General features: G+C 38.9%; 1 protein-coding gene across 1 annotated transcript in view; it reads right to left on the bottom strand.

The window, feature by feature from the left end:
• GRIA2 (glutamate ionotropic receptor AMPA type subunit 2) overlaps positions 1 to 25,440 on the bottom strand; it is a 235,329-nt gene that overhangs the window by 4,894 nt on the left and 204,995 nt on the right. Inside the window, exons 12-13 of the mRNA XM_030192684.1 lie at positions 24,009 to 24,207; positions 43 to 290 (exon numbers count right to left, since the gene is read on the bottom strand). Of these exons, the coding sequence (XP_030048544.1) occupies positions 43 to 290; positions 24,009 to 24,207 (447 nt within the window). The remainder of the gene's footprint in view (positions 1 to 42; positions 291 to 24,008; positions 24,208 to 25,440) is intronic.

Genomic DNA, 25,440 nt, shown 5'->3' on the forward strand with positions numbered 1-25,440 from the left:
ACTATAACAACATTTAGCACATTGTTATACTATTCCACCCACCTTAATGGGGATTGTTTGGGTGTTGCGATGCCGTAGCCTTTGGAATCCAAATTCCCTCCAACTTTCATGGTGTCGCAAGGCTTCCTTTGTTCGATGTATTCGTTCATGGTGGACTCCAGCAAGTAGGCATATTTCCCTTTGGACTTCCGTACCCGGGCTACTCCTTCTGCTGTAGTCTTCACAAATACTGATGGCTCAGCACTTTTCATGTAAGTCCACATTTTATCAAATACTTGAATTTTAGATCTCTGCATAAAAAAAGATTTAGTGCAGATAAAGTAAATAGCTAGAAATACAGATGTGTAAATAGATAGGACTTTGCGTGTATTTTGGTAGATATATTCCTCACCTTTCTCTCTAGTAACTTTGGGACCCTTTTACTAAGCTGCGGCAAAAAGTGGCCTGTGACAGTGCAAGCGTGTCTTTTGGGAGCACACCGGGCCAGTTTTTGCTGCTTCCTGGAAAAAGGGTCTTTTTTAAGGGGGCAGAAAACGGACACGCGGCAAAATAAAAACCAGCGCGTGTCCATTTTCAGCCTGAGATCTTACTGCCACCCATTGATGTGGAGGTAAAGTCTCACGCACTACCCTGGAGGTAGGCATGCAGCGCGTGTCCACTGCCACGTACCGCAGGGTAAGCGCCATGTGGTAGAAAATAGAAAATATTTTCTACCACGCGTTTTCGGTGCATGCCAAATTCAGAATTATCACCCGGGGCGCGTGGTAGCCGGGAGATAATACTGATTTGGCACACACTGGACACGCGTCCAGGGTCCCCTTTGTTGTCTAATTGTCTTAAAACATGAGTGATCTTAAAATGAAATTAAGACATAATTTTGCTGAAGTCTTCCTGTTCTGAGAACAGAGGAAGCCTCTCTGGGTAAGTGAACATTAATTTGAGAGAGATTTGGTAACTAAAAGTTTGGGATAGAAGAGAATTTGTGGGTTTAGCGATAACGTTTTCTAATTTCATTAAAAAGGCAAAAAATAGTTATTAGCTTGTCTAAAAAAAAGTCTAATATTTAAACTTTTTTTTTAGACAAGCTAATGACTATTTTTTGCCTTTTTAATGAAATTAGAAAACATATTTTTGTCTTAGCTTAACCTTAGTGTTATAGGCCTAGGTCATTAAAAGTAGGTATTAGAGTGGTTAGAAAGTGTAGCATTCAGTTGCCTCAAGTTTGGCAGTAAGCCTACCATAGGTTTACTGTGTGCCAATCTGGATCTATTGACGGTCCAATGCGGGAGCTGGCGGTATTTCCACCTTCAGCATGTAAGTATAGAATAGTAGGAGGATCACCATACAGGACTCCAAGATACAAGGTCACCAAACACATAAAGAGGAATCCAATAAAATTTGTATGGAAATATGATGTTTGATTTTAAGAAAATATTTTTAAAAAGCAAAGAAAAGACCTCAAAACGCCCGACTGCTTACTTTCAGTTTTCGGCGGCTTTAACTGGGGGCATGGTGTTCATCACTGGTCATAAAAACCTTGCTTGGAAAGAATTATTTTAACTTTTAATTTATTTCCAAATTTATTTCCAAAAAGATTTTAACAATTTTGTTCTTTTTTACAAAAAAGTTTTTTTTTAAATATATTGACAATATCAATTCTAACTTCAAAATTTATTTAGTTCATAAAAACCTTCACTGATTCTCATGAAGTGCTATAAAGCAGCTTTACAAAGATAAGTGCTCAACTTTACTTTATCTTTGTAAAGCTGCTTTATAGCACTTCATGAGAATCAGTGAAGGTTTTATGAACTAAATAAATTTTGAAGTTAGCATTGATATTGTCAATATATTTTAAAAAAACCTTTTTTGTAAAAAAGAACAAAATTGTTAAAATCTTTTTGGAAATAAATTTGGAAATAAATTAAAAGTTAAAATAATTCTTTCCAAGCAAGGTTTTTATGATCAGTGATGAACACCATGCCCCCAGTTAAAGCCGCCGAAAACTGAAAGTAAGCAGTCGGGCGTTTTGAGGTCTTTTCCTTGCTTTTTAGAAATATTTTGTTAAAATCACACATCATATTTCCATATAAATTTTATTGGATTCCTCTTTATATGTTTGGTCACCTTCAGCATGTGGCATTTCCAGCACTAGCGTAAATATTCAAAAATATTTCTGCAGGGGGTTACCTGGTGGTAATCAAGCAGCAATGCATACTACCCGGTTACTGCTGGGTTAGAGTGGGAGCCCTTTCTACCACCTCAATGGGTGGCGGTAAGTGCTCCCCCCACATGGTCACACAGTAAGAGCAATGGCCATGGTCTTTCTTTTGCCTTTTTACCCACTGCGGTAAAAAGGGCCTCAGCGCGTGGCAAAAACAGCCCCCACTGCTAGTGCAGGCCCTTTTTACCTCAGAATAGTAAAAGGGCCTTCAAGTGATTTATAATAAGCAACAAATTATTTGCAGTTCAGTGAAATGCAAACACAAAATAGAAGCATAAAATATACAAAATAATCTAAAAGCCATGTTTATTAGTTTAGGTATCCCTATTCCCTTAGGAACTGTAAATAACTGTACAACTCACCAATATTACAACACAGAAGTCTAGCAACCAGATGAGTGCTATATAGGCTTATGAATTATGTGCCACATGTATGATAATCTCCCAGTTTGTGAGAGATCACATGTGTGTACTTGGTGCAAAAAGCTCCTGGCTCTCAAAGAACAAGTCTGGTCTATGAAGGCTAGAGTAGCAGGCTTAGAGGAGCTGTGGCAAATAAAGAGCTACATAGAGGAGACCTAAAGGCACATAATAAAGAAGTGTCACCTCCAATCTGGCAACTTCAGTTCTATCTTGTAGAAGAAAGGTCTCCTGAAAGGAGATCATCACAATGGTGAGGCATGAAGTGATCATGTAGCTAGGACTTGCCCTCCAGGGGATGCAATATCCTCTTGTACCTAGGATGTGTCTCCAGGGGATTCTGTCTAGGAACAAAAGGTTTGATCAGCCGCTTTAGTTGGAGATTTGATCATTGAAGCATATAGGAACCTGTTTACTAAGGTGCACTAGTGTTTTTAGTTTGCACTAAAAACGCTAGCACACGCACCTATAGCACAGCTTAGTAAACAGGGCCTATAGATTTTTGGGTGGCTGATGGTCATAAGAATTGCTTGGTCACTTGCCAGCCTGGGTGCAAATATGATGAACCTCTGCATCACTGAGAAAAGATTTTAAACAGTGCTGTGAAGGAGCCATCTGTTTTTATAGACGTGGGTACCAATGACATAGGAGAATGTAGGAGAGAGGTTTTTTGAAGCCAGATTTAGGCTGTTAGGTAAAACATTGAACTCTATAACCTCCCAGGTAGCATTCTCTGAAATGCTGCCTGTTTCATGCACAGGACCCAGAAGGCAGGCAGGCAGAGTCTCAATGCATGGATAAGACAATGGAGTTGGGAAGGAGAATTTAGATTTGTTAGGAACTGGATAATGTTGTGGGGAAGGAGGAGCCTATTCTGAAAAGATGGGTTTCACGTCAACCAGGGTGGAGCCAGGCTACTAGTGCTGATCTTTAAAAAGGAGATAAAACAATTTTTAAACTAGAAGCTAGGGGAAAACTGGCAATCACTCTGGAGCATATCATGCAGAGTTAGGTATCTTTGAAGGATACTATCCGAACAGGGAACTTAGGGCATCTCGATAAAGAGCTAACAAAAAAGACAGAAATTACCAAAGAGTAGTGATTGCACCTTTTTTTTTTTTTGTTACATTTGTACCCGGTGCTTTCCCACTCAGGGCAGGCTCAATGAAGCAGGCAATAGAGGGTTAAGTGACTTGCCCAGAGTCACAAGGAGCTGCCTGTGCCAGGAATTGAACTCAGTTTCTCAGGACCAAAGTCCACCACCCTTACCACTAGGCCACTCCTCCACTTGAATCTGTCAACTGCTAAGGAGGTTACAGATATTAAAAAATATATTTTGGAATGTCTGTGTACAAATTGTAGAAGCCTAAAATATAAGATGGGATGGTTAGAATATATGGCACTGAAAGGTATAGTTATCAATGTGGGCTACCATTCAAACGTGTTATTTTACCACTAACTTGTGCTGTTTTAGCACTGGTTGTATGCAATGAGGCCTAGTTACTAATAATTGGAGTTAACATGACATTACATTACATGCATTCTTATATTCAACAAATACTCAATCAGGTTTTATGTAGATTACATAATAAGAAATCCCGCAATATCTGGAGAATAACAAACAGAAACCAACATGGGAAATATAATAACAGTTGGTTAAAAATCACTTAAGGGTAAGTTTTCAAAGCTTTCCTAAAAGAGGCATTACGACTCTTCTGCATTTCAAGCCTTTTGGGCTAGGAAAGTGTAAAAACACTGCATCACAAATATAATATGTAGAAGATTGCAAACAGATTAAATCAGACACATAAGGCAGAGCCAAACCATAAAGTATTTTATAAAGTATCCCACAAACCTTAACATGAAAATGAGCTTCCAATAGGGAGCCAATACAATTTTATCTGCAAAGATGTTACATTATCAGATTTATGAGCTGGAAAACTCAGACGAGCTGCAATATTCTGAATGAGTTTAGTTTATTAAGCTGTAGTTGGGAAATTCCTGTGTAAATAATGTTACAATAGTCTAACAAACAGTGATAAATAATCTTGGACTACTATACAGAAAGCAATTACCTCCAGAAGACTGCACATTGGTCTGAGTTTTTTCAGAATTAGAAATGATTTCCTTACAGTTAAGCTAACCTGAGAGTACAGCTTCAATGTACCTGACAGCGTAATTCCTAATATTTTGATATTGTCTTCAAACCTTTTTAAAAGAATGGTATCATTCCAAATATTAAGAAACAAAAAGGAGAGGAACTCCAAACCTCATGAGAACGTGACAAGTCAACAACCGAGGTGTGGAAACCGAAAAAGAGGAAACCAAAGGAGGTCCAAATGAACAGGTCTTTATTGCTTCTAAAAAGTAGTAAGCTAAGTGTCGAAAGGATCGACATGGCCGTATTTCGGATGGCGTGCCTTCGTCAGGAGCCTTATCTTAGCAAGCACAGGAACAATTGTATAATAATGAAGACTAGTACAGTAAAATACTCATTGGACTAAAGCATGCCAAGCGGTAACACCGAACCTCAAGCTCATAGCGTTTCTCAAAGAAAGCGTCTCAGAGTTTCGCGCCAGCTAATTTTTAGCACAAGTTAAAAATGCTAGCGCACCTTAGTAAAAGACCCCCCCCCCCCTTAGTTAGCAATATTCCCAAGGAAAACAGTAATACATTAAATAAAAGAGGGAAAAGCTGAGATCTTTGTGGGACTCCCCATTTTAACAGTAAAACAACACATCTTAACGATAGCTCACATTGGAAACCTCAACTAAATGAATAAGTACTGTAGATATAATAGGCATCTCAGAGACCTAGCTGAAGGATAATAACCGATGGATCACTGTGATACCAGGGTGCATTTACTTTTTTTTTCCTTGGTCATTACACATATTGATTACTGTAACTCTTTGTACTCTGGTCTTCCACTCTCTTTGTATAAGCAAATGCAATTGGTCCAATCCACAACCATCAAATTATTACATGTAGCACGCAAATTCGATCACATAACACCTTTACTCAGAAGAGAACAATGGCTCCCTGTATCAGCATGCATACAATACAAACTGTTAAAATTAATGTAAACAGGACTGACTCTATCGGAACCTGACTACTTATCTACATTTCTTATTCAATATGCTCCATCTCGTACATTATGTTCCTCTCAACAACTTAATTTACTTTCTCCAAGACAGATCTGCCTTGATGTCACCCGCAAAACAGCTTTCAGTTACACAGCCCCAAAACTTTGGAATAGCCTACCTTTGACATACGTCAGAACCTTCGTACATACAGTTCAAAATGCTTCTTAAAACCTGGCTATTATTAGACTTTATCTTTTTTTTAATCACATTTTATTTCTCTTTTCTTTCCTTTTCTTCTTCTTAGAGGCCATTTTACTAAGCGGTAGTAAGCACTAACGCATGCTTACCCCATGCTAAAAAGGCACTACCATGGGACGCGCTCAGTCCTGTGGTAGTTCTGGGATTGGTGCATACCAATCTTGTGTTTGGAGGAAGATAGTAGGTATACCCTACGCTAATCGGATAGCATGGATAAATCACTGCATGTTGCCCGATTAGTGTGGGTTATTATGCAGGACCCCATACCACCTAGTAAATAGATGGCAGTAAGGGCTCATGCACTAATTGGGAAATTAGCATGTGGCCAGAAAGGGGAAAATAGAAACTGTGGCCATTTTACTGCCACACTAAAAGAGGCCTCAGCGCTTGGGAAACCCATGCGCTAAAAATAATGCAGACCACTTTTTAGCGTTGCTTAGTAAAAAGGCCCCTCAGTATTTTATTGATTGTGAACCACCTTGATGTACTTTTACAACTGGTAGTATATCAAGTGTCAATAAATAAATAAAATAAATAAATCACATTGATAGGGTGGATCAAATTTGAGGAGGGGCGTTGCTATACGGTAAAGTGGGAATTAAGATAAACAGAATAAATAGAAATTCTATCTGTGAATGGAAAGAGAATAGTGTTGGGGATGTGCTACTATTGTCCTAGCCAGAATGAACAGACAGATGATGACGTTAGCAAAAATTAGGGAAGCCAGCAAATTTGGCAACATTATAATAATGGATGATTTCAATTACCCAAGTATTGAATGGATAAATGTCACATTAGAAAATGATAGGGAGTTACAGTTCCTAGATGAAATAATTGCTTAATGGAGCAGCAGGTTCAGTAGCTGAAAGGGGAGTTATTCTAGATCTAGTCTGCAGTATTTGGTGCGAGAGGTAATGATGTTGGTTCCACTTGGTAGTAATGATGATAAGATCAGCAAATATAACTTAATAGCTGGAGTGAATACACTAAGGAAATTGACTGCATTAGCTATGATAACTATGATAATTTCCTGCCAGGATATGGCATTGGACTTGGTAGAAAAAGTGCATAATATTAATCATGAATTTCAAACTTTTCCTTTTCCAACTGAGTTTCATTATACACTAGACTCAAATTCACAATGGACACACTTTAAACAATTAAGTTTAGAACAGATTGTTATAAATCTTCAGAGATTTAAACATTTTCGCTGTCCTTTGGATAGCTGACATCCATCTCTTGTGAAAGGATTAAAAACTGTATCGTCTTCTGCAATACATCATATTGTTAATGCATCATTATCAGAGGTATTATGCCCACACCCCTGAAAAAGACTTCTGTGAGATGTTTGTTAAAGAACTCTTCTTTTGATGCAAGTTTGAGTTGCAATTATTGTCCTATTTCTAATTTGTCTTTTTTTTTTTATTACATTTGTATGCCGCGCTTTCCCACTCATGGCGGCAGGCAATGGAGGATTAAGTGACTTGCCCAGAGTCACAAGGAGTTGCCTGTGCCGGGAATCAAACTCAGCTCCTCAGGACCAAAGTCCACCACCCTAACCACTAGGCCACTCCTCCACTACTAAAGTGGCTAAAGTGATAGAAAAGTGTGTTCATGATCAACTGACTGATTTTTTTAAAAGAACATGAGGTTTTGAATAAATTCCAATTTGGGTTCTGAAATGAACATGATACTAAAATTTTATGGTGGTCATTATTAGACACTGTAGGATAGATTCTATATATGGCACCTGAAATATCTATGTGAAAAAAATGCACCTACACGTATTCTCTAAAGTATGCCTAAAGTTTGTAAATTTCCGCATGGTATATAGAATACACCGATTGGTCACAGCCATTTATGCCATGTTTTAAGTGGCATAAATACTGACGTCTAATTAGGTGCAGAACGGGTATATTCTATAACATGCATAGATTTTAAAAATGCCCACACCCTGGTACCACTTGCAAATCAGAATTTGTAATCTATTGTATAATTTGTCCCTGCAATAAAATCTACGTCGGTCAAACATCAAGAACATTATTTGTCAGATTAGTAGAACATAAAAGTGTGATTAACACTATCAAGAGTACATCACCCTTAGCCCTACATTGTGAGGAGTTTCAACATCAATTCAGCAATCTACGATGTTTGGTGTAGCAGCAGATCACTGGACACAATAATGCCTTGAACTGACAAGCCATACTCCGAAATGAACAAAAATGGATTTTTAAGTTGAAAGCTTCTGTGCCCAATGGGTTAAATTCCAAACTTGAATAGATTCATTTTTTATGAGCAAGACAGAGAAGCTCAATTCTCTCCCCGCTTATAGAAGCTATACGGTAACGTAAGCAGGAGGGGTTTTGAATATGACGTATTACGCGAAGAGTTCTTTATAAACCAGCCTTTTTCCAGGAATGGCGTCTCACTTGCGACCGCCGGCAAGATTGAGCGGAGGTAGGCACGTTGGTTTGGGTAGGAGCAAAATCGATGCTGCTTACTACCATGATGTCACGTTTGACTTTCAGAGTACTTGGTCTGTGATCCTGATGCAGAAGGAATTTGAAACACTGACCGCCGTAGATCACAGCCAACGTTCATAGTAAGACGTGAAGACCGAGAATACTGAAAGACATTAAAGTTAAGTTTGAAATTCTACTATTTAACATTAAACACCTGGAGGTTTTTTTAGCCAATGATGAGGAAGTCCAACTCCGACTAAAGTATCAAGTTGCATACAAGATGAGTTTTCTCAAGGCTTTTTCCTCCATACACACATTGGTGCCATATTGAATGACAACCCTGTTATCATCTTGATTATTCAAGAGCAAAAGAATAGCCGTACTGGCCCAGTATCCTGCTTACAACAGTAGCCAATCCAGGTTACAGGTTGGCAGAAACCCAACTAGTAGCAACATTCCATGCTACCAATCCCAGGGCAAGCAGTATCTTCTCCCATGTCCATCTCAATAAGACTATAGACTTTTCCTCCAGGAACTTGTCCAAACCTTTTTAACCCTTTAGTGTCCAATGCTCCCGTAATAAGCCATATGGGAACAGATTGATGGGAAAATTGGACACTAAAGGGTTAAACCAATATATGCTAACTGCTGTTACTACATCCTCCATCAATGAGTTCCAGATCTTAACTATTTTGAAGTGAAAAAAATATTTAATCTAATTTGTTTTAAAAGTATTTCCATATAGTTTCATTGAATGTCCTGTGGCCTTTGTATTTTTTGAAAGGGTGAATAATTGATTCACTTTTACCCATCTCATCTACTCAGTTCAGAGTAGTGTAACATGCATTTTCGATAGGACGTCTAAATCAGAATTTGGACATTTTAGAAAAATGTCCAAATTCTGAACAGGAGAGAAGGTCATTTTTGAAAAGACAGACGTTTATCTTTTGTGTTCGAAAATGCTATGAATGTCTTGTGATTTGGACGGCCTTTTTTTTTTTTGGTCCATTTTTTAACAAAAAATGTCCAAATGGAAAACATCCAAAACAGAGGAAGAGTAGCTTAATGGTTAGTGCAGCGGGCTTTGACCCTGGCAACATGGATTCAATTCCTAGTGCTGCTCCTTGTGACTTTGGGCAAATCAAATGCACAAGGGGCATTTTTTAATATGACATCTAAGTCTGAATTTGGATGTTTTTTGTAAAATGTCCAAAATCAGAACAGGAAAGGTAATTTTCTACAAAAAAAAGTATTTTCCTTTTGAAAATGCAGTTTGGAAAAATGTTTTGTGATTTGGCTGTTTTATTTTTTGGTCCATTTTCAAACAAATACATCCAAATGCAAAACATACAAAATACACAAGAAAATCCACAATAAAGTGAAACCATTCCCATGTTCTAAGTGTGGTAAGGTTTTGGTTGTAATGTAAATCTCAAAGTGCATCAGGGAGTGCACATGGGAGAGAAACCATTTGCATGTATAGAGTCTGGTAAAAGCTTTAGTCAGAAGGTAAACCTCACAATGCACCAGAGAATGCACATAAGAGTGAAACCATTTACATGTCCTGAGTGTGGTAAAAGCTTTGGTTGGAAAGAAAGCCTCACATGGCATCAGAGAATCCACACAGGGATGAAACCATTTACATGCACTGGGGAGGTAAAAGCTTCAGTTTGGAAAAAAACACTCTGGTATTTAGATATATGTAATGAGACCTCCTTTTCATCTATAGATTTGAATTCAAAGCCCAAATCTCATTATAAACAATAGACACAAGGCTCAGACGTTATAAAAAAAAAAAAATAGAAAGCTTAGCATCAGGTAGAATAGTGGAAAAGTGGCATCCCAGGAAAGCAATAGGGCATCCTTGGGGGCACTGCAGTGGACTTTATAAAATGCTCCCAGGTACACATCTCACCATTGCTCCCTTACCTTGTCTGCTGAGCCCCCCAAAACCAACTACCCCAAAATGTACACCACTACAATAGTCCTTACAGGTGAAGGGAGCACAAATATGTGGGTACAGTGGGTTTCTGGCGGGTTTCGGATGGCTCACAGTTTCCTCCACAAGTGGAGGTAGGGAAGGTAGAAGTCTGAGTCCACCTGTCTGCAGTGCACTGCACCACTACTAGACTACTCCAGGGACCTGCATGCTATTCTACTGGACCTGAGTATAACATCTGAGGCTGGCATAGAGGCTGGCAAGTAATATTTTTAATCACATTTTTGGGGGGTGGGAGGGGGATAGTGACCATTGGGGGAGTAAGGGGAGGTGATCCCCGATTCCTTCCAGTGGTCGCCTGGTCATTTGGGGCACCTCTTGTGTGGAGTAGAGGAGTAGCATAGTGGTTAGTGCAGCAGACTTTGTCACTTTGATCCTGGGGAAGTGGGTTCAATTCCCACTGTAACTAGCTGTTATAGAAACAGGCCTAGCTCAAAACATCTAAGTTTTAGTCCTGGACATTTTTGTTTTGTTCCATTACGGCTGAAAGACGTCTAAGTCTTAGGAACACCCAAGTCCCGTCTTGAACATGCCCCTGGCACCCCTTCCCCCCTTGAGATTTAGACGTCCTTCTGACGGACTTCAGAGAAAAACGTCTAAAAAGAGGTTTCGAAAATACTGATTTGGATGTTTTTGTGAGATACAAGTCCAAATGCAGACTTATGTCACTGTTTGGACGTTTTTCTTTTTTCAAAATGAGCCCGATAGTAACATAGTAAGTGACAGCAGAAAAAGACCTGAATGGTCCATCCAATCTGCCCAACAGTCACATTCATTATCAATTCAAGATTAAATCAACAATGAATGTGATATATATACTTGATCATGGTCTTTCTTTGTTGTTTTCTGGGACATAGACCATAGAAGTCCACCTGGCTCTGTCCTTATGTTCCAACTACTGTGAAGGTTTATTACTGGCTGCCAGAAAAAAACTGTTTAGATGTTACAATTTTGGTTCAAGAGCAGAAAATAAATATTGGAATAAATTAATAAAATAAAATGATGAAAATAGTTTAAAAGAGCTAAATGAGCAGCTGCAAAGGTTAACAGTTTAAACAGGTGTGTAGGTTATTACTTTTTTTGTTTGCATAAATTATGTCACCGGTTTTCCAGAGTAATTTTCACATAGTAGAGCAGCAGTGGCTGATTCAAATATGGGCAACGTGATTTGTACAGCAAAGGACTTTGCAATCTTTTGGATTCAAGTTTCCTTTTCTTTATCAACATTTGTTTGGTGTCTACTAATCCATGAAGATTTTCCTCTTCCTTTTTTTCTCCAGTTATTTAAAAATACCGTTTTAGAAGCCCAGACCAGATGTATTAAACAGATAGGAGGAAAACCAAATGACAGGCAGTATGGTTAAAAGGTGACATGAAAGAGTCTGTAGCCAAAAAAACATCTTTCAAAAAATGAAAAAAGAATCCAAATGGAGAAAACAGGACAGAGCAAAAGCTCTGACTAGTTACATGCAAAGTATTGATAAAGAAGTCAAAAAAAGAGAATTTGAAAAGAATCTTGCCATAGAGGGGAAAGAAATCAAATAAAAACTTTTTCAGGTACCTTAGAAGCAAGAAGTCTGCGACAGAGTCAGCTGGACCAAAGAGGTACTCAGGGAAGACAAGACCATAGTAGAGAGACTAGGATGTGTAGCCATCAACATGGGCTACTATAAAGATGTGTTATTTTACCACTAACTCCTGCTGTTTCAGGTCAGATCCCATTTTATGCAATGAGACCTAGTCACTAATAACTGGGGTTATTTACGATTAACTTACTAGTAACATAAGTTTTAATGGTAACCCTCATTAATAATTTTCCCTTTAAGGAAGATAATTACGTATGATAAAAGTTGGACTTTTACCCCACCTTAATTTAGCATAGGAGTGACTAACCTATAGTAATTCAGTATCCCAGGTTAGTCACTAACATGGTATACGAAGAACACTGCTTGCGATCAACCTCATAAGCAGTAACGTTCCCAAGCACTTTCTACAGTGGCTGGCCAAGGCACAATGAGCTGTCCTCCCAAGACCCCCAGTCATAATCACCTTCTTGAAGGCCTCACCAATTTAAACCCATACCAACCAAAAGACCTCTAAAATCAAGACCCCTACTCCTCCTAAAGACATGCGCTCCCAGTGGAACTCTCCCCATTCAGCAAATCCCCCCCCCCCCCACACTGCTCAGTATACCCTCCTAGGTCTAGCAGGACAAATCCCTAGGCTCTTTTAGAGACAGGCAGAAATTATCCCCAGTCGCTCCTGCCCTTGCTGGCACTGGGTTCAAAATAATACCAGCAACACCTAGCAGTAGTCTTTGTACTACAGCTAGGGGTCAAGGCCCTTGTAGAGAAGCTTTCTGGAATAATGTGGCTCACAGTGTTTACTGGAAGTCACATTCTTGAATTTACATACAAATGAGCTGTTTTACATGCAATTGCATAATTCACATATCATTAGTATATTACCCGCAGCAACTTAAAATACCACAGCAACTTAAATATGACTTAAATTAGTGCTTTATAATGTGTTAAGGGGCAAATAATGCATATTATAGTCATAATGCAACGTGACAACTACCAACTTAAGGGCCCAATATTTAGTGCTACTTAACTGAGTAGGGGTGATAACTATCCAGGTACCACCACTGAATATCAGCAGTACCCAAGTAAAACACAGCGGCTGCCTTATGCCCAGGCACAATTAAGCCAGTGATGGCCAAAATTTAATAAAAAGCTGATCATCGCTGGCTGAATATTACCCTTTAAATAAATTCTATGCTTCGGTCTTTACAAAGGAAGACGTATGAGAACTACACATGCCAGAACAAAATTACTGAACACATCAATACACAAATGGTTTAATCAGACAGGGTCAAAATGGATTTAGCCAAGGGTAGATGTATCTCACAAATCTACTAATTTTTTTTGAAGGTGTGATTAAACATGTAGATAAAGATAGAACATTTTATATGTAGGCATATTGGATATGCAAACTGGAATTAAAATGTCTAGATTAGTAGTTCTAAAATTCTGGTAGTATTTTGGAACTTTATCTGCACTACATATAGCCTGTTCTAAAATTCTTGGTGAAATGCATGTGTTAATGCCAGCAAGAACTAACATCTAGGACCGGCAGGGAGACATTTTGAGAGAAGAATAATTTTAGAAATAAGCCCAATGTGCGGTGGTGGCCAAAAACACAAACAAGATGCTAGGAATTATTAGGAAAGGTTAATGAGGAAAGGTTAATGAGTCCAGTGCTTCTATAATGCCTCTTTATCGCTCCATGGTGCTACCTAACCTTGAGTATTGTGTTCATTTCTGGTCACTGTATCTCAAACAAGATACAGCAGAATCAGAAAAGGTTCAAAGAAGAGTGACTAAAATGATAAATGGGAGGGAACTCCTCTCATATGAGGGAAGGCTAAAGAGGTTAGAGCTCTTCAGCTTGGAAAGGAGATGTCTGAAGGAAGATATGATTGAGGACTACAAAATTCTGAATGGTGTAGAATGGGTAAAAGTGAATCAATTTTTTATTCCTTCAAAAAGTTCAAAGACTAGTAAGTCTTTTGCAAAGGTATAGTTGAGTTTTTAATGCGTGCTAATCATTAGCTTGTGCTAAATGCTAGAGACGCCCATAGGAATATAGCGCACTTTGTAAAAGGCCCACTCATTGAAGTTAAATGGAAATACTTTTAAAACAAACAGGAGGAAATATTGTTTCACTCAAAGACTAGTTAAGCTCTGGAACTCAGGATATGGTAAAATTGGTTATCGTATTTAGGTTTAAAAAAGGTTTGGACAAGTTCTTTGAGGAAAAGTCCATATTCAGCTATTGAGACAGGCATGGGGAAGCCACCTCTTGCCCTGGGATTGATAGCATGGAATGTTGCTACTATTTGGATTACTGACAGGTACTTGTGACCTGCATTGACCACTCCTGGAAGCAGGATACTGGGCTAGATGGACCATTGGTCTGACCCAGTATGCTATTCTTATGTTATCAGAAAACTCACTGCTAAAATCAAAAAAGCAGAATTGTAGGCCTGAGGCTTATAATGGCATACAAGCACTCAGAAAACGTATTCACAATATCAATATCTCTGGTAACATTCAACCACTTGTATACACAAACCAGGACTCTTAGCCACCAACTTCAAGAAAGTGCTAGCAAAACAGTTCACACCAGTATAATGTGGCAGATCTATAATTTATATGTATAGAGTACCCTCAGATATAAACCACTGTAACTGCAGTCAATAATGCTGCTAAAAAGTGGCATAGCACTTCTTTCATTGGGTAACTCTGACAATTTTTGGGGGAGAGCAACATATGCTCATTTTTTTATGCATCCCAATCACCACAGTGCTATAAAATCACTTGTAACTTTTAAAATAGTATATACTAGGTGAAAACTGTGCACTTATCTTTTGAGTTCTTGCCTCCCAGGCAGAACTATCTTGCCTTGTTAAAACATTTATCAGTTGCCTTTCCCTGGAACTGCCCAACTCCGCGGGGTTTCAATCTCTTTCCTCAGGGAAAAGGGTTAAGGCTGCATAGATGTTATCTTCCTCCTTCTTTGTTGCTTCTTTTCTTTATTCAAGCAATCCACAAATCAAGGCAAAGCCTGCTTATCTCTTGTGGCTTTTAAGGCATCGCACCCATGTAAGGTCGGAAATGACATCACAATGTTCAACTAACTTTATGCAAGCTGTTCAAAAACAAACAAAAAGACGAATAGAAAAGGCAGAACAGGAACATTTCTGTAAGTCACTGCAGGTCAGATTATTGTGTTCCAATCCACATTTTCATTAAGTCCCTGGGGATTCATTGTCTGCAAAGTAAAAATCCACCACTGCTCTCGTCTAGCTAGTGCAGTAGTCCGATCCATGCTGTTAATGCCAGCAGGGACATGATCAATAATGAACCACCTTAAATCTGCAAATGTGTGTTTAAATTGTTCACAATGGGCTACCATGGGGGCTGTCATAGTTTTTGTAGACAATCTGCTTTTGTGTTCTATTAGCCTCATTCTCATATGTCTAATGGTGCGCCCTACATAATACAAATGACAGGGGCACTCAATGATGTATACTACAAACGATGTAGTGCATGTGGTATTATATCTCAATTTAAATGTTCTGGACGTCTGTTGATAGGTCCACTGTGTCATGCGATGGGTTTGACTGCAAAATTGGCAAGTACCACAGGGTTGATGTGTACCCCCCTCTCTCTTATAGTTATTGTCTCCAATATAAGTGTGCACTAGTCGGTCCCTAAGATTCTGCCCTCGCGTATATGCAATACATGGCTGTTCTGAAAAAATGGTATGAAAAGTCAACACCTGCCAGTGACTATTAATGATTTGGGCAATTTGAGGGGCCATGGTGGAAAAACCTAACACGCATACCATCCTGTTCAATGGTTCCTTAGGCTTATCTGCTAACAATAACGATCTCTGAGCAAACCATGCTCGTTTGTACGCTTGACGAATGCACTTCTCAGGGTATCCACGAATCCGTAATTTGTCCATTAGTAAAGCAGCTTGATGTTTAAAAGATATATCGGTGGACTTAATGAAAATGTGGAATGGAACACAATAATCTGACCTGCAGTGACTTACAGAAATGTTCCTGTTCTGCCTTTTCTATTCGTCTTTTTGTTTGTTTTTGAACAGCTTGCATAAAGTTAGTTGAACATTGTGACGTCATTTCCGACCTTACATGGGTGCGGATGCCTTAAAAGCCACAAGAGATAAGCAGGCTTTGCCTTGATTTGTGGATTGCTTGAATAAAGAAAAGAAGCAACAAAGAAGGAGGAAGATAACATCTATGCAGCCTTAACCCTTGTCCCTGAGGAAAGAGATTGAAACCCCGCGGAGTCGGTCAGTTCCAGGGAAAGGCAACTGATAAATGTTTTAACAAGGCAAGATAGTTCTGCCTGGGAGGCAAGAACTCAAAAGATAAGTGCACAGTTTTCACCTAGTATATACTATTTTAAAAGTTACAAGTGATTTTATAGCACTGTGGTGATTGGGATGCATAAAAAAATGAGCATATGTTGCTCTCCCCCAAAAATTGTCAGAGTTACCCAATGAAAGAAGTGCTATGCCACTTTTTAGCAGCATTATTGACTGCAGTTACAGTGGTTTATATCTGAGGGTACTCTATACATATAAATTATAGATCTGCCACATTATACTGGTGTGAACTGTTTTGCTAGCACTTTCTTGAAGTTGGTGGCTAAGAGTCCTGGTTTGTGTATACAAGAAATACAAGCACTCAGAGCATGCTCCATCAGAACTACCATCATGGGTCTGACTGCTGTATTTTGTGCTGTTTGTAATTTTGTCAAGATTTTTACATCCTGCATAGAGTCCATTGCAATAATCCTCATGTGCCAGAACCATGGTTTGGATCATGTTGCGGAATACATCTCTTGGGAAGTACTGTTTTATTCATTTGAGTTTCCATATTGTGTGGATCATTTTCTTTGTAGTGGCCTTAGCCTGGGTTTCGAGAGACAGGTCACTGTCTATGGTGATACCTAAGATTTTCAGGTTGTCTGAGATTGGGAGAGATGAGCCCAAGGCATTTATGGTTGAGTATTGTTGAGTACTGTGCGGAGATGAGATTATCAGGCAGCCCATTTTTTTCTATTTAGTTTCACCTTGAAGGCTAATGCCCAGGATTCCATGGTGTTCATGCTGTTTGTGATTTCAGAGGTGATTTCTACTGGGTTATTTTTGAAAGAGATATAGAGTGCAACGTCATCGGCATATATGAAAGGACTGAAGCCTTCTTTGGATAGGGATCTGGCTAGTGGGATCATCATGGTTGAATATTATAGGTGAGAGCGGTGAGCCCTGTGGAACTCTGCTTTCCAAGGTGAGGAAATTACAGAATTTGACTTCATTTAGTAAGACATGGTGGTCAGGAATCCTTTAACCCATGTGAGTATCTTCCCTCCAGTTCCTAATTTATCGAGGATTCTTAGTAGAATTTGGTGGTCCACCATGTCAAATGCACTCAACATATCAAACAAGAGTAGGAGGATATTTTTTCTATTGAGATTTCATGCTTGAATTTGGCCAGAAGTGTGATTATCACTGTTTCAGTACTATGGTATGGTCTGAAGTCTGACTGTGATTCATGTAATTTGGAGAATTTGTTGATGCATTCTGCTAGTTGTTTGGCCATTATAACTTCCATCATCATGATCTTTAGTGGTATTGATGCAATTGGTCTGTAGTTTGAGATATTGTTGGTTTTCTTCTTGATGTCTTTCGGGATAGGTATGAGCAAAATGTTCCCCTTATCCTGTGGGAATAGTCCTTCATGGAATATGAAGTCTAGGTGGGATATGAGATCTTCAGTGAAATGGTTCAGGGGTGTTTTTATAATGTAGTTGGGACATGTATCTAGTAGGCACTTGGGCTACTGTCTCTGTGGAAAGCTGGGTGAATTTTGTCCAAGTCTGGTTCACTGGTGTTTCCTCTGGGGGTGGACCTAGTTTATTTATGAAGGTTTCAAGGTTGGTATTTTTCTGAGGTAGATTTTTATGTAAGTTGATGATCTTTTCTTCAAAATATTTGATTAGTTCGTCTGCTGGTGTGAGGTCTTCATTCATAGTTGTCACTGTTTTGATGTCCAGCTCGATTTACTACTACTACTTATTTCTATAGCACTGTTAGACATTCAAAATCACATGAGACAGTCCCTGCTCGACAGTTTATAAGCTATTCAAGACAGACAAACAGAACAAATAAAAATTATGGAGTTGTATTTATTTTGGGAATGATTATAACAACTTAGGTATTGATCAAGTGACTAAGGAATAAAGAGTTAAAAAGAGCTTCAAAAAGGTAGGCCAAAGACAGGACAAGATGTACCTATTTGCATTTTGGACATGCAGAAACTGGCATTTAGGCTTCCTTATTGCATACACATCTAAATCTCAATTTTAGAAAGCCAAGATATACACATCCATATCATGAATACACGAATATGGCAAGGGGGTGTGGTCTGGTCCTGTTTTCAATGGAATGAAGGCAGGGAAAAAGATACCTGTGCATTTCCCATTACAGAAGGGGATTGAAAATGAATGTTTATGTCCACTGACAGGAACATCAGAATTTATACCTGCTCCTGGGGACATCTAGGTTCTAGAAATTGCTCATCCTTGTGCAGCACTCCATTGGAGGGATAAGAAATGGTGGAGATGAAAACAATAATGGAATTCAAACATGCGTGGAATAAACACAAAAGAATCCTGTTTTGAAGAAATGGATCCACGGAACCTTAGCGGAGATTAGGTGACGACGCCGGTAATTGGGAAACAAAACCGGTGCTGGGCAGACTTCTATGGTCTATGCCCTGATCATGACTGAATAGATAGGGATGAGCTGGAGTGTAAATTTTAAGGGACTTCAACGTTAGCTTCAGAACTTAGTACAAGAAGAGTGCTGGGCACACTTGTAGGGTCTGTGCCCTGAGAATGGCAAGGACAAATCAAACTTGGGTATACATATAAAGTATAACATACCATGTAAAATGAGTTTGTCTTGTTGGTCAGACTGGATGGACCATACAGGTCTTTATCTGCCATCATTTACTATGTTACTATGCTCCTAACTTTAACTTGGTTTTAGCCCGTTAGCATTCGCTAGTGCAAATGCACTAGCTAGTTAATGCTTCCACACCCATTTTCCACCCACGACACACCCGTCCAAACAGATTTTAAAAACAAAGAAAGTGTGGTTAGCACCTGGAAAGAGGATACTAGTAAAAGGGCCCCATAGTTTGGAAAATGAAAAACCTATGCACGCTGTTGCCTCTCTCAACCTAATTCTGCCTCTGAGCCCAGCTACCTTTCTCCTAGATAAAAAGTATGTGTATAATTGAACCTTAAACGCATTTTCACCCATGGAAAGATTGAACAGATTACCTGAGTAAATTACTTTTGAAAATGTCTCTTTAGACAATTTATTTAAAAAGAATATGTTAATTTATATTAAGTAACCATATGGATAATTGCTTCTTAACAATAGCTGACACTATTTTTATTTTTCAAATAGCTCATATGGTTAAAATTATGGATATCCTTTCAATATTCTTTCAGAGTGAACCACCTGACTAAGCAAACGTAGTTACTGCCTGCAGAAACTGGGCAAACAGAATCTAACATAGCTAAATATTATTTTTTTAATAACCACAAGATATTATGAGTAAGCCCAGAAAAAGCTATTGTAATACACAGTTAAAAGAAGGTTCTGGAAAACTCAATATGAGGAATGAGGAGGCAATTTGAGTCATATCTGTAGAACAACAGCCAAAACAAATGAAGAAACTGAATGGACAATAAAATCTTTCATTATAATTTTGAAAGCTTTTGTAAATAAAATCTAAATATTAGTGATAACTAATTTTCAAATGCTTCAATGAGCTTGAAATATTTCTGTGCAATCATTAGCAAGCTATACATAATTTGCATATAAATGTTAGGAGACATCCATGATTTAGTTTTGTATTCTTGTGGAACATGTATTTTTACTCTCTGTGTTTTTGCCAGGTACAAAACTCATTTTGCTATGTTATGGTTAGTTTTGAGGTGGCTTTTGCTCTGTAGGATGTAGAGAAGTTAAGGCAATTTAGGCTTTGCTTCCTAGCTGTTCAGACCATGCCTGAACTGTATTTCTAGGAGAAGTAAACTGTTAACATTATTGATCCAGGCTGGGGTATCAAAGAATGTGACAGCATGGAGCTGGACAGTTTATTCTAGGTGTGATCAGGGGACAGAAGAATCATGATGCACTAGGTGACCTGGGTACAGCCGAGGACATGACAACCCAAGCCCAATTATGTACACTCAAGAAGGAGGTCAAAGGGTAGGTCTGCAGAGACTCCCCATTAATGGGCCTATCAGAGAATGGGTTGTGTATGCTTAAGCTGACTAGGCCTTTGCATCATAGGGCCAATTCCAAAGACACAATCCTCATTAAGGCGGACCAATCATGCCAAGCTCCATTACTTCCATGTTAGCCTGTCAAAAGCCAATGACAGGACATACCATTAATGGCTATGGAGACAAATCTTATATAACATGGGATTTCCTAGATATCAGCCAGAGTAAGTGAGAGCAAGTGAGTGAGAGAGTGAGAGGTGGGGAGTGGAAGATTGAGTGAACTGGAGTATGTTAAAAATGATGGACTCCAGCTCCGCGAGGAACTGGAAAAATGTGGCGTGGAGAAAGATATCTCTCCAAAGGGGGGAGCAATGCCTGACAGCACTGTCTATGTCCATTTGAGCAAACAGCAGGGGGTAAGCTAGAGTAAATATGGTATTAACTCTGTGTGGAAACAACATTAAAGGGTTCATTTTTAAAACAGAAAAATGCCCAGAAAGTGGCACAAAGTGGAAGATTAACTTTGTCCAAAATGTCTAAATTGCTATTTTTGAAACACATTTTTAAGCCATTTTTCTATGCAGTTCATCTACATTGAGTCCAAATTGCAAGGGGGTATGTTGAGGGCAGGATTTGGGCATTCCCAAAACTTGGATGTTTTTCTGCCATAATGAAGCAAAGCAAAAATGTCCAGGCTAAATGTTTGATGTTTTGGTCTAGAGCTGTTTCAATCCCGACTAAGTCACAAAAAGGTGCCCTAAATGACCAGATGACCACTGAAGGAATCAAGGCATGACCTCTCCAGTGGTCACTGATCCTTCTCAAACCCTCCCAAAGATGTGAAAGAAACAGTACATACCAGCCTATATGACAGCTTCAGATGTTATGGTCAGTCCTATTACAGCAGCAAGCAAGTCACTGAAGCAGCCTAGTGGTTGGTGCAGTGCATTGTAGAGAAGGGAACCCAGGCCACACCTTACTCTAATACTTGTGGTGGAAAGTGTGAGCCCTTCAAAACCTACCAAAAACCCACTGCACTCATATATGATACCTAAATTTAAAAGGGCTATTGTAGTGATGGATAGCTAGGTACAGTAGGTTTTTGGTAAGCCCCAGAGTGCTCCTCATGTACCTGGGACCTTTTATGTGAAGTCCATTGCAGTGCCTCCTAGGGTGCCCCACTGCTCTGCTGGGAGGTCTGTGTGGCCAGTCTACTAAGAATGCTGCCCCCCCATAGGTCCCAATGATTTATTTTTGCGCCTTTTTCCCTTGGCCGTTTTATTTTTGAAAATGATCCAAAAAGATAGATGCACTGAGCACAACACATCAACAAAATGTCTAGGAAATGATCATTTTTGAAACATAAAGATAAATGCTTTCTGAGGTTTGTATATCACTGTGTTCACCATTTGATTTTTGGATGTTTTCAGCAAAACGTCAAACATCGAATTTAGACATATCGAAAATGCCTCTTCACACATCACACATCTAGTCATCTGAGTGGAGGAGTGGCCTAGTGGTTATGGTGGTGGACTTTGGTCCTGAGGAACTGAGTTCAATTCCCACTTCAAGCACAGGCAGCACCTTGTGACTCTGGGCAAGTCACTTAACCCTCCATTGTCCCATGTAAGCCACATTGAGCTTGCCATGAGTGGGAAAGTGCAGGGTACAAATGTAATAAAAAATCACATCTTTTTGATTACACAGAGATTGTACATTTCTACATATTTCTTAAATCAGACCTGTGTACCTATTAATTTGAGTCAAATAAAAGCCATACTTTAATTCCCAAGCAAAACTGTATTCACTGAGCACCTCTCTCTTATATAAAGCATAGCATTAAGAGAGTATTCAGATAATGCCTATTAAGGTATAAACAGATCTTTTAACAGCTACATTGTTTTAATATGTTCATTAAATCATAAAGCAAAAAAAAATTGTCACAGAATAAGGGTTCAGGGTTTTTTTAAACCTAAAAATGTAGATATATTTTATTACAGTGTACTTTATTTTGAACTCAAGTGAACGATTTTGGATGAAAAAAATTGTCTTTGATCTTTGTCAAATAGTTTTATACATTCATCTAGTTAAAATTTAATGGGTCAATTCACCTCGAATTGTTTGGATTCCCTGCAGATAAATATCAGGTTTTCCCAAACATCTGTCCTAAAAAGGGGATTCCCCCCACTTTTCTGGTATTTTTGGGTTTTGCAAACAAATATTTGCAAGGTTCCTCCAAAGAGACATATATGCAGCAAGAAAAGTGGGGCAGTGGGTCCCTCCTGTACTTTCCAAACATCAAGAATTGCTTGACTTTCAGCTGAAAGTTTGCAAATCATCCCCCCCCCCCCCCCCCCCCCACACACACACACAAAATGAAGGCTTAATTAACTTCCTGAGTTCAGAGAATGTGCACATCCATATGACTATACCCTAAGGGAGGAAGAATAATATATTTTTTTTATTTTCCAATCTGTGAAAGTCATTGATCCCAGGTGATCTCACACTGTTTTCTTTTATGTACAAACTATGCAACACATAATGCAATTTATTTATTTTTTGTTACATTTGTACCCTGTGCTTTCCCACTCATGGCAGGCACAATGTGGCTTATGTGGGGCAATGAAGGGTTAAGGGACTTGCCCAGAGTCACAAGGAGCTGCCTGTGCCTGAAGTGAGAATTGAACTCAGTTCCTCAGGACAAAAGTCCACCACCCTAACCACTAGGCCACTCCTCCTAGTGGTTAGGGCACATTGACAGTCCCTACTATTGAATAATCATCTCAGCGATTTACCTCCAGATCTCTTTCCCTTCCATTCCCCAATCCTCCATTCCATAGTTGATCATACAGGGCCTTGCATTATTTATTTATTATTTATTTATTTATTACATTTATACCCCACACTTTCCCACAAAAGCAGGTACAATGCGGCTTACATAGTAAACAGAATTACAATTGTTAAAGTCAGTAAGAAGAATATTACAAACTGTAATGTAACATAGTTAAGTGTAATGAAGATAGGATAAAGAGATAGGGAGGGGTATGGTGTAGGAAGGATGGGGAAGGAAAGACTAGGAAAGTATGGAGTAGTTAGGGGGACATGGTTAAGATATAGTACTCCTAAGAGTCCTCTAACTTATTTCTTTCTCAGCCTCAATCTCTTCTTTTATTAGCTGCTTATCCTTCCTTTCCTTCATCCACTTTCTTATATCTTCACTGTCATCTACTGCTCTTCTCATTCTTTCATTCTTTCCCATCTAGGTTTGTAGAAGACAAACTGACAAAGGATGGTCTAATACCTGAGGACAGAATAAAGTGAGCATCTGCTCAGGAACCCTCTGGCTTCCCCTCCCCTTTTGCTTACATGCTTCCTGTGCAAAAGAAAAGGGCATTTTATACGGGTTAGGAATCCACAGGGACAATGGGTAGATACCCTTGAAAATTGCTCTTGCATTGCTAGTTCCTATATGTAGAAGGAATGCTACTGTACTGGAAATGTTATGATTTCTTTTCTTTCCAAGGGGACAATTAATTTAATACAGGACACGTGTAATAGTAGTTGGTATACTGACATTTAAATACCTGGTGCTGCAAAAAAGAAAATGTTACATGGTAATCATTTTACCAGCATAAAATGCTATAATACTGGAAATTCTTACCCGAAAGAATTCCTTTGTAGAGCCAGAGTCCAACGTTCCATAAGCAATTTCTGTTTGCTTTGAAAGATCCTCTGCGCTTTCAATGGGGGACACCATCCGCTCCACCGTCAGGAAGGCAGCTAAGTTGGCCGTGTAGGATGAGATTATGATCAGGGTAAAGAACCACCATACCCCTCCAACAATGCGCCCAGACAGGGATCTAATAACAAGTATGAAATGGATTGGTAAAATGAAATGAAAGACCTGCTAGGAATGTGTTATCAGATTTAACACTACTTGTACTTAAATAGAGGAAGTACTTCAAATATCCTTATTGCTACCCTGAGCTCTATTAAAACAGGAAATTGAGGTAATACACAATATGGAGGATAATCCACGTATAGTGTTCGTAGACTTTGATGATTAGCGATTGCATTTGCATTGGGAGAAGATATTGGGAACTACCCAATTGCACTCAACTTCTTTTCAAATGACAGTGTACCAGATTAATCTTGCATTCAGTAAACTGACTCCACTTTACATTATTTGATATAGACTCCGATGCATGACACATGAAGCAAATATGATAGGGATGAGGGAAATACATCCATGATGGCATCTAACAAAAGTTGCTAGTAAAGAATTTCCATAAGATAACTGGATAAATTGTAGTACTGTATCCTTGAAAAAATATATTTTTTAATAGATTTTATAGAGTACTAAAAATAGAAGTTACACTGAACACAATGGAACATTTAGCATGCAGCAAGCTTTAGGTTTCAAACATGATTTCCTGAAAGACAAGTGTTTCATAAAACAGAACAAGTAACAGGACAGAAATGAGCAAATGCTGCAAGCAGGGATGAGAATTTTTATCCTAAAAGCTAAACAATCATTGAAGCTCTTTGGAAAACAGGATACTGGGCTAGATGAACCACTGGTCTGACCCAGTATGGCTACTCTTATGTTCTTATGTTATAGAGGACACCATGGATTCCTCTTGCTCAAAATAAAAAAGAACAAATGGAAAAAAATATCAAAGAAAAGATGGCAGTGTCCTTGGTTTAACTTCAGCATAGAGTAGTGAAGTAACTATCTTTTCCATCTTCTACAAATTTTTTTAGTGAGACATAAAAGGGTTAATTCTATAAAGGGCACTAAAAGTTAGGAGCCCAAAATATAGGCCAGTGGTTCCCAAACCTGGTCCTGGAGGCACTCCAGCCACTCAGGTTTTCAGATATCCACAATGAATATTCATGAGAGAAATTTGCATGCAGTGCAGTTAGTGCATGCAAATCTGTCTCATGAATATTCACCGTGGATATCGTAAAAACCTGACTGGCTGGGGTACCTCCAGGACTGGTTTGGGACCACTGATCTAGGCGCTAAGGTAGTATTCTATGACAGCACATTTGTGCGCCTACCCCTAAATTGTATATATTGGCGCCTTAAT

This window comes from Microcaecilia unicolor, chromosome 2 (assembly GCF_901765095.1).
Source record: "Microcaecilia unicolor chromosome 2, aMicUni1.1, whole genome shotgun sequence".
NCBI classification, from domain to species: Eukaryota; Metazoa; Chordata; class Amphibia; order Gymnophiona; family Siphonopidae; genus Microcaecilia; species Microcaecilia unicolor.